The sequence below is a fragment of the Parasteatoda tepidariorum genome, chromosome 8 (assembly GCF_043381705.1).
Source record: "Parasteatoda tepidariorum isolate YZ-2023 chromosome 8, CAS_Ptep_4.0, whole genome shotgun sequence".
Lineage (NCBI taxonomy): Eukaryota > Metazoa > Arthropoda > Arachnida > Araneae > Theridiidae > Parasteatoda > Parasteatoda tepidariorum.
Window position 1 is genome coordinate 89990647 of NC_092211.1, and position 11209 is coordinate 90001855.

The 11209-nt window shown below is 33.1% G+C and overlaps 1 protein-coding gene across 2 annotated transcripts in view; it reads left to right on the forward strand.

Moving 5' to 3' along the window:
* LOC107442144 (PDF receptor) overlaps positions 1 to 8508 on the forward strand; it is a 120002-nt gene extending 111494 nt beyond the window's left edge. For both annotated transcript variants that reach the window (XM_071184360.1, XM_071184359.1), the window contains exons 10-12: positions 4389 to 4572; positions 5726 to 5804; positions 8252 to 8508. In XM_071184360.1, the coding sequence (XP_071040461.1) occupies positions 4389 to 4572; positions 5726 to 5804; positions 8252 to 8328 (340 nt within the window). In that variant the 3' untranslated portion in view covers positions 8329 to 8508. The remainder of the gene's footprint in view (positions 1 to 4388; positions 4573 to 5725; positions 5805 to 8251) is intronic.
* Positions 8509 to 11209: the final 2701 nt, after the last annotated feature.

Here is an 11209-nt window from a genome sequence, read left to right on the forward strand (position 1 = left end):
CCAGCCGGCCGAAGAATCCCCGTGTATTAAATAGTGACTGGTGNTCCCTAAAACAAATATTGTTGTAGTTAATTTACGTCGCACTAGAGCTGCACAATGGGCTATTGGCGACGGTCTGGGAAACATCCCTGAGGATGATCCGAAGACAAGCCATCACAATTTTGATCCTCTGCAGAGGGGATGGCACCCCAGCTTTGGTAGCCCAACGACCTGCACGCGAAGTCGAGTACTTTACGGTAGAACAGTTTAACGAGGACCCATACCACACATCCTCGGTCCCTACGCAGACTGATCCAAGTGGTCACCCACCCCAAAATGAATAAGTATGGTTTTTCCATTTACTTAGCTTTTTAGTAATTAGATTACTTGTTTATTTATATTAGTAGATATTATCGAGCCTGGATAGTTTGGTTGGTAGGTCATTGGATTCGTGTTCGCGAGAACGGGAGTTCGAATCCAGCCGGCCGAAGAATCCCCGTGTATTAAATGGTGACTAGTGCACGTTAAATCTGTCGGAGTTATGAAATCCTCCAAGTTCCCTTAACAAATCAAATGGTACTGAACCAGGAGTTCCCTTGATAGGGTTAATTATTACAAGGCGACAGAGTTAAACATCGGTATTCGCAAACTCAAATTTGGGTCGACTGTTCAGTGACCGTTATAAAATAAAATAAAATAAGTATTATCAGCATAAATTAAGCATTATTGTAGTCAGTAATAGTATGGCAAATCTTTACGGTTCCTCGAAACGAATAAATACCTGTACTTCATTCATTTTGCTTTTTAAGTGCATAGCTTATTTCCTTTATATCGATATGCATATATGACCTTTTATCGATTTCCTTTATATCGATATGATAATTAATAATTGGCATCAATAATGGTAGGGTGATTTTTTTCGTTTCTTCTAAGCGGCACCACTTTTCCATTCATTTAACTTCTTAATAATTAACTTTTTTTTTCATTTCAATTGCCGTTGATTTTAAACTGTTTACTTTTAGAGAAACACATTTTAAAAGAATTACTATAAACAAAATAAACACGATATATCAAATAATTTTAGTAGAGTCCCTGAATTGAAGTTCACTATAGAGTAGCCTTAAATTTTGGAAACATTATTTTGATGAAGTCGTCACGAATGATACCACGTTAATCTTGTTCATTAAATTTATCTGACATGGCAAATAAAAAATAATTCAGTATTAAAGCATGGTGCAATAAACATTTTTTAATATCAAATAGAGTTATGAGCTAGAAAATATAACTAATGTAAGTTTAAAATATTTAATATCGCTTATAGTAAAATTTATAACAATGCCTGACGCTTAATCAATCAGAAAATTCTCGTTTTGGTTTTCGCTTATCCTGCTCGAACCGTTCTTCGTAGAAAGTTCTAATGTCGACAGTGACCTTCCTCGTGCTTTGAGCTAGCAAATTTCATCGTTTTCGATCGAATGGTTTAGGAACTTATCAGGGACACACACACACACAGACATATAGATTTCTTCAAATGTTGATCATAAAAGAAAATTCACGGGACTCAAATAGTAGAAGATTTATATGCCCGTAAAACTGTCTAAAATGTTTTTTGGAATCTCACTTTTCCTGCGATTTTTTCTTGTAATTAAAAACTTCACCCAACGACAATAATTTCAATTTCCTTTTAACATAGTCAATCACTTCGTAAATTTTTGGAAGCGAAAAATTTTTTTAATTATTTTTTAAAGTTAGAAATTTAAATGAAATGATGTCCAAATGAACCGCTGCCAGTCGAGAAAATATCTACACTTTTACTAAAAAAATGCATTCGTAATTTTTACGGAAACAGGATTTCGATTCCCCATTTAATTGCTCTGGAAATGATTGTTGTTGTTGTTGTGGCTTATCCTCCAAATGCCCGACGAAGTCTGACAAGATCCATCAGACCGTTGACCCCAAGGAAATCGAGGACCAGAAGAGGGTATGAGTATATGTCCTCTCTGTAAAGTCCCAAAAAGTCCAGGATGTGTTCGGGAGAAGCCTGCTCAGTTTAACATTTGGAGCAGACCTCGAAGATTCTCCTGCCTTTGAAAAACGAGAGACTCTCTGTGTGACCGCTTGCTAATCTGGAAAATACGGTTTTAGAAGCTCTGTCGCAATTGAGGGCGAGTGAAGAACCTTTCTCTTTGCCTGCATACCAGTGATGGCAGGGAGGAATCGTCCACCCTTTCGAAATTTCAGAATTAACTATGGATTGATGTTCTGAGAAGGTAAGTGCTGAAGAGGAAGAATTAGCGTGGTAACAGCCCTCCTTGGCCAGTCCACCCGCCTGCCCATTGCTGTATATGTCAGCATGAGATGGGATCCACTGGAAATAAACATCCTGGAATTTTGAAATGAGTTTGAGATTGAAAAGGATAGAAATACTAGTTTTATCTCCAATCGCAATCCAGTTGTGGAGGTGTTGAAGAGAGCTGTGACTGTCCGAAAGGATCCAGAGGTCCACGAAGTCATTTTCATTAAGAACAGCTTCAAGGTCTTGTTCAATTGCTATTAATTCACTCTTGAAGACCGATGAGAAATCAGGGTTGCGGAGGCAGATAGACAGTCTATCCCCTGGTTTCTCAATGTAGATGCCACTGCCTGCGTGGTCGTCCAGTTTACTGATGTCCTTAAAAAAATTTATGGCATTGTCGGAGATCTTATTTATGACTTCTAAGGCCAACTGCCTCAGATGAGCTGGGATCAAGTCCTTCTTGGTGAACGAGGTAGTAAAATCGAAATTGAAATGAACTCTTGGGAGTCCCTCTGAAGGATTCAGACAAGATTTTAAGGAGTGGGGCTCAATTTCATTATAAGGCAAACGTAGAAGTTTAGTCTGACTGAAGGGACTGTTTTTCTTAAGTCTTTGATTGTTATTCCAGTTGTTTAAATATTTGGAGGTTCTATTATGCTGACCGAAAGTTAGTTGAAATATTCGGTAAGGTTGACCTTTCTTCCAGTTTGGAGAGGTTGAAAGTTAGCCTCATAGAAAACTACTTTTCTAGGGCAGCAGTGCCTTAGTCCAGTAATAATTCTAGCAATACTGAGTTGAACCTTCGCCAATTTATCCAAATTGGTGGCTGAGGCGCAGCTGAAAACAGGGAAACCATACTCTAAGATGGGCCTAATAAATGTCATATACGTATTTCTCAGAGTGAAAGCATCGGCTCCCCAGTCCTTCCCCACTATGTATTTAAGAATATTTAATCTTTTTCTGCCCTTTGAGACTATATGTTCGATGTGCTTGTTGCTTGTCCCTTCGGGATCTAAAATAAATCCTAGATATTTAGGATGCTTCTCATAAGCAGAGTCCTGGTTATCCATTTTTAATTTTAGCTGGAAATTGTATAATCTTTAATTGGTGGTAAAAAAGATGGCACTAGATTTGGCAGAATTAAAACAGAGTTTAAATTCCGAGGCAAAGTTTGACAATGCAGAAAGAGTGCTATTAAGGTTCCTCTCCATTTCAATTAAATTGGTACCAGCACCAGAGAACGATGTCGTCTGCAAACAAACCAATTCCTACCCCAGTGGATGATAATTTCTCTATGCCAGCTGTATATAGAGAGAAAAGCATAGGGCTGAGTAATGAGCCTTGAGGAACTCCCTCTCCTAGCTCAACTCTGCCAGAAAAAGTCTTGTTAAATCTTACTCTGATTGACCTGTGATGTAAAAAATCCGAGATCCATGCCAAGATGTAGTTTAATTAACAATTTATGTTTCGACACTCTATCGAATGCTTTTGTAAGATCTAAGATACAGTGTGCTCTGGAAATAATAAATGTTAAAAGTGGTATCAAATTTTAATATTTACCAATCGAGGTTTTTTACAAATGTTATTAATATATCCAGACGAATTACGCATTTCGAAATTTCATAATTTTCTTTCAAATGTTGCTATTCGTATTCATGCAAATTTTAAACCAACTGTGATAAAAGGAAATATCTAAAGCTCTGTTTATTTCTAAGTAAGATATTTTGAAAACTGTTCACACTATAGAAATTAAGTTTATTCTTAGATCTATATTAACATTTTTTTAGTCACTTGAAAGTGGCTAATTTATATATACAAGAATTATTATAACATTCAATAGTTTTGAATGTTACGTAAAGATACGATTTTTAAAATTATTTTTATTCGGAAAGCTTTCGACCTTCATTTACTATAGTTGATACAACTGTGGTACAAATAGCATCACTTCTAAAAGTTTTGATTATAAAATTCTTAAATATGATCTCGATTTTGACGTTTGAAAAAATTTTTCCGGGAAAGTACAAAGCAACAGTTTCTTGATGATTCTCGTTAAAAATGCTTTTTACTCACTTCTTTTCATATGTTCGTTAACTGATGGTGTTTTCAATTCTAGAAAAGCAGTTAGAGCCGCATTGCTTCTACTTCCTCTCTTAGGCATTACCAACATCTTCGACATGATACCGGGTCCCGTAGAGGGAACACCTCAAGAGTTTGCAGCCTGGGCCTACACGGCACACATTCTTTCTGCTTCGCAGGGTTTCTTCATATCGCTCTTCTATTGTTTCTTAAACAAAGAGGTAAGTAAAATACTATCCAAGTAGGATTCTGACACTCTAAAGGAGCACTACATTTCTCCAAATTGAGCCTTTCATACATAAGGTGTAGTTTAAATCTAAATACTAAAAATGGAATAATCTTAGCATTCACACCATACGAGAAGCATTTTCACTTCCGAAAATACTAGTGCAGACGCAGTTTGAATATCGTGAGTAGTTTGTTTGAAATCCAGAATGAGCAGGAGCAAGTATTTTACTCTGCTATACATCAACAGAAATAAAAGATGCATGAATGTTTGAAAGATGTATGACTGTTTTTAGTGGTGTCATAAGGATAGGTATATTTTAGTTTTTAGGTAAATCTCTGCAAACAGTCTTAAATTATTTAATAATGTGTCATTCCTATCAGTTTCTGTTTTATTAAACCTAAGTAGAATTCATCATCGAATTCATCCTATACTTTTGTTATTCTCTCTCTGCTACGCGTATGTTTGATTTACAGACTAATTTTGTTTTAAGAATAAATGAATCTATGCATCGTAAATGAATTATTCTCAATGTATAATGTAGCGTAATAATAAAAATTTACTGACTCTTTATGTGTATCCTTTCATGTTGTAATTATAAATTTTAGTGTCGCTACATTTCAGAAATGGAGGCAACTACTTCCCTGCAAGTAGTGCCATTCTCAATGTTTCATTACACCAGAAACTATACTTGGTACTGTGGAGTGGAATACTTAGTAAAGCATTTTTTTTCACACTGAAAATTCATATTTTCCATGTAAAGTTACATATAAAAATATACCTCACACGTTCTGATAGTTACTTCATAGCAAGGTAGAGAGTGAAAACTTGTCACACGAACGTTTTATGCATTAAAATTATGTGTTGCATCTACCTATATAGGGTCTCATTCAATTAGTCGTAAAATTTAGAGTTGAAGAAAAAACGACTTAGCAAATATAACCACCTCCTCATTAACAGAAACCCTAACATGATTTGGAATATTTTGGAGAACAATTAAATTTAGAGTTCCACTTAGCGCTCTATATAGAATCTGTACATTTTTTTAATAAACAACTAAGGATACATTTATTTGTATTTATAAATAGAGCTTCATTTTGATTATTATTTATGATTTTCGACAAAAGTACTTTTTTTTTAAATCGTAGGTGCAGGAAGCTATCTGTAAACACTGGAACAACTACAGCTCTTCCAACAAATCTTTGCTCGTATGCTGGTCGAAGACAGGTAAGTTTCTAAAATATCAGCTGCTTTGGATCATTTGAATATTTAATAATGTTGCCATTTGGAGTCATGAGGCATTGAATACTAAGATTTTACCCAGCATGTCTAATCTACATTCATATACCATCCTATGGGATTGGCGATAATGTAGAATATTTGATAATGTTTAACTCCATATTTTAACCTAATATAGATGACTAATGAAGCAATAAGTTAAATTCACTGAAGGATTTCTTTCTAAAGGAAAATAACATGTGCTTCGTTTCAGGGAGAAAAAAACTGCAAGAAACTCCCAATGGAAAGAAACCACATAGGTATGAGAAAGAACCGAAACGAGCTTATTATCGAAAAGAATTCTTCAGACTCATTATCCAGTTTTCATATACTTTACTATTTTCAGACTAGACAACTGTACAAAAATCCGTTTAATTCAGTTAATTAACTTTTACATTGATTTAAGAATTATAAAATAAATAACTATAAAAATGAATCATTATATCCATAAGCATAGTAAATAAATTCAGTAATATATTTTCTATTCACGAGTTACAGTTTTTTATCTTCTCGAGGTTGCCCTTTATGTGTCATATTAAATCTCGGATATCGATCTGGCATCGATACAAAAAAAACATTATATCTCGGACTTGGACAGGCTCAGACCTCAAAAAATGAACTTGAACTCATTTTAGAACTCCACCCATTAGTCAACCAACTAAGGATATTTTACGCCAGCATTGAGATTGGGGAGACCCAATAACAATAAAAGAATAGATCAACTTTCTTATAGATTCGAAAATGGAACTATTCACTTGAAAAGAAGACTCCATTTTTGTAACTATCTCTCTAGTTCATGATCACCACGGTAGAGTCAAATTTGTAAATGTGACTTTTATGACCTACTATACTTTAGAGCAGTGATTCTCAACCATTGTGCCGCGGCACTTTTGTGTACCGCCAAATTCTTAAAATGTGCCGCCAAATATTAGGAATGATAAAATAAAAATTATAATGCTTTTTTTTATTAAGAGTAAAGTTTAAATAAAAGAAAAGTGTATATGTATATAATATTACATATATAATATTACATATATATATATATATATATATATATATATATAATTACCAAAGACTCTCTTGAGTTTGAATGAGGATGGTTTTATATACAGAATAAGTTCAAAGNCTCTGACAATCTTAAAATAAGAAGGAAGTGTTTAAATTGTCTTTGACACACAATTTTAAATAATGTTGAAATAAGTAGGAAATTTAATGACTATTAAAATTATTAATAAACAAAGGCTAAAACAAGCTAAATATTAACTTTCAAATGGAAATAAAAGCTAATCATTAAAGTAAGCTATGCAATTAATAGTTATAAAAACAAATTAACAAAGGATAACTAACAAAAAAAGCAAACTAACAATTAATAATTAGCAAAAAAACTAACTGTTAATAACTATAGAAAACAAGCTAACAATTAATAACTAGCAAAAAAAATAAATAACTGTTACTAAGTAATAAAAAATAGTCGAAAAAAATAATTAATTCCTTAATAAACGTGCTTTCGTAGTACATATTATTTTATTTCACATTCAAAATTATTATCACAAACTACTTAACACAGTGTATTATACTTAAGTAAACAACTTTTAAACTAATTTTTTTCATTGTGTGCCGTCAAATTTCGAAATCGTTAAAAGTGTGCCGCCACAAAAAAAAAGGTTGAGAATTACTGCTTTAGAGACTACCGTGCGTGTTATGTCAGTGCAAGCTGTGAGTTCGATTTTTCTCTAACAGAGATTAAAATGGCGTTATAAATCCATGGGCATAGCAAGTGTAAGAAATTAATATTTTACATGTATTTTTAAACTGACCTTACATTTACAAGTGAATTTCACACTTGCATTTTATAAAACACTTTAGCTAATCATGTCTACTCGTAGTACTAGCATGTGTTAGGTTAGGTAAATTTTTACGTAGAAGCAAGATTATTTGCGCTCTATCCCTGAAAGAACTCTTTGCTTAAGAGCGATTAGCGTACAATTTTATTCGGATCCACTTGATAGAATCCCATTTCTTCGAGGAAACGTGGAAGTCGTTATGAAATGTAAAAATAAAATCCAAGTATCAATGTAAATGGGATACTAGTAATATCAAGTATATGCAAAAAAAATTAATTTTACTTTATTTGTTATGCCCGTTGTACGACAAAAAATGGCCATAGAGTACCATTTTTTCCATTTAAGCACAAACCAAAAAAAAAAGCCCTTACAAACCAAGAAACTAAAACAAAAACTATAAACCCAAGTTTTAAAAAACGAGCACTAGGTTTAGGTAGCACTAGGTAGTAGGTACTACTGCAAGTTTGATCGAGTTTAGTAGATTTTCGTTATGTGGTCTTAAGCTCCTCTAGTATAAATGATTAGCATAATTCTTTGAATTTTTCTATCTAGAGGGTTGTTCTCTTCCAAAGATACGGCCCATGACTGAAGAAGAAGAAGAGGAAGAATCGAAAGATGATCCCGTTTGATTTCCATGTTATTCCCTTTGTTCGATGCACTTTCTCCAAGAAGGATTTTGTATGTTTTTAACAGGACCATTGATGGCATCAACCCTGTACTCTACCCATGTGTCTTTCACCTGATTTTCCTATACCAAGAATTAATGTATATATGTACTATAAAGAAACAAAAAAATAATAATAAAAAAATTAAAATTCTTCTTTTTTCTCCTCTCCACTCTTTTTTCTTGTAGCACGCAAGCAATCTATTTTTCTAAGGAAATGGATTTCGAAGATAATTAAGATAAATAGTCAAGGCCAGCAAAATATTGAAGTAAAATATTCAGTTCTCTCAAGTTTCATCTTAATAACAATTCTTAAAGTTTACATAAGACACAATTCCAATGTGTATTCATAAAAAACTTTACTTAGTAACAGTCTAATGGATGGAAGGAATGTACAGCGTGCCAAATAAAAAACAGACCAACCTGAGTAAATTTTGATCTAAAGATCGAATCTTCACGTTCTAGAACTCCATCTTAATGGCTCGAGTGGGTGACTTCAAATTGGCTAATGAATTAATGCAGACGATATCTTAAATTACGAAATCAGACACAAAAACGTATTTTCTCTGAATAAACATACCTTTTTTTCGACGGATTCATATTTTTGACCCCCAAGATATGGGGGGGTAGCCGCAATCTAGGAAATAGGATCCCCATAGTTTGGTTCGGGAGAACGGTCCAAAGTTTGGACCCCCTAATGTTAATTTTATTTTTTGCGTATTTCGCCATATTTCGCAAAATTTTAAAGCGAATTGCAAACTCTTTGCTGACAATTATAAAATTCCTTTATCTAAAGATAATTCCATGCAAAACTATTCCATGCATATTTACTATTTTTTATTATCTTATTTAATAACTGTCGTAATACTTTTGAATTATAATGCATATAAATGTTTGCATAATTTTAAAGTATCGAATTTTACATGGCAATTAACAAAATTTGAACAAAATCTGCTGAATAATTCCCGAGAAATCAAATTTTAAACATGCAACTTTTTTAAAATTAGATCTCTCAACCAATTTCGCTCAAATGTTGTGTTTTGCCTTGTAAAATTTGATACTTTAAAAAGATGTAAAAAATTGCACGCCTTATTTTTCAAATTTTTTTCGACTATTGCTAAATAAAATAATAAAAAATAGTAAATATTTGCTAAATTAAATTTTTGGATGGATTTATTTTTGAATAAACGAATTTTATGGTTGTGAGTAAAGATTTTTCGATTCTCCTAAAAAGTTCTCGAGATATTGCGAAATAGGCAAAAAATAAAATTAACATTAGGGGGTCCAAACTTTGGATAAATTTTCTGGCTAAATTATGGGAACCTTATTTCCCAGATTGCGGCTTCTCCCCATATTTTGGGGTTCAAAAATCCGAATTCGTTGAAAAAAAAGTTGTGTTTATTCAGAGAAAATACGTTTCCTGTCACTTCGTAGCTTAAAATATAGTCTGCACCAATTAATTAGCATGTTTGATGTCACCCCCTCAAACCATTATGATGGAATCCTAGATCGTGAAGATCCGATCATTAGATCAAAGGTTATATTCAGAGTGGTCCGTTTTTCCCTTTGCGCATTGCACAATGCAAAAAAATAAAAGCTCACACTTCATTGATTTTTATATTTGATCTTTTGATAGAATTTTCACTTACTAAGTATCAATTTTACATTTTCTAAGACCTTACCCCTTAAATATGTTAATTAGTTTGTGCAGACGACATCTTACGATATTGTAAGTTGAAAAATTAGTCATCAAAACGTACTTCATCAGAAAAAAAATATACAATAATTTTGATGATTTTTGATTATTCAGCTCTTCAAAATACGGGGGAGGGCTGATTAGGATTTTGATCTAAGGTTTAAGCAAGAGAGCGATCTAAAATTCAGCTCCCTTATTGTTATTTACTTTTTTCGTAGTTCGCCATATCTCCGGAAAGCTAAACAAAACATTTTTCACACAATTTTAAAACTTGTTGAACTTGTTGATAATTCCTTGTAAAAAGAATGTTTTATAATTATATATTATTTTTCATTTTTTTGATTTACCAATGATCAAAAAAACTTAGAATTGTGAAAGGTACACATACTTTTAAACTATTTTAGTCTACATAATTTTACATGACAAAATCAAGAACTTGAAACGGAACCGGTCGAACAGTTTTTGCGAAAAGAAACTTTAAATATTCGATTTCCTCACGCTGACAAAATACAGAAAAAATAACATTAAGGGATCCAATCTTTAGATCACTCTCTAGCCTAAAATATTCGATCTAATTTTGAAAATTGTGATGAGTCCTGTCCCTGTATTTTGAGTATAAAGGCTCTAATCCATCTGAAAAGTGAATGTTTATGAAGTAAGATATTGCATTTTAGAATATCGTCTACGCTAATTACCATTTTTAAAGTGACACCTTCAAACCAAGAAGTTTGAGTCGTTTGTGCGGGAAAATCCGATCATTAAGTCAAACGTCATTCATTTAGTCTTTTTTTCTTCTTTCACACACATTGCAATGGAATTCTCCAGAAAATAGGCGAAGATAATTTGAGTATAACATGGCTTATAAAATATTTAAATACCATTCATTGGCGCACATTTTCCTCCACTCACAATATTTGCTGTTCCCATTTGGCAAAATTCAAATATTTCATTATATAAAGAATTAGAGTTGCAATCATTCTTACCTATTCATGGAGGAAATGCAATTCTATCTGAAAACGACAAAAATTTTAAAGATATGTGTGTTAGCAGGGCAGCACTTCATCAGGGGACAAACTACCTGCTAACACACAGGAGCCTTTCTGTTGTCAGTAGTGAAACGAAAAACTGACAGTGCCCCCGAGGCCCCATA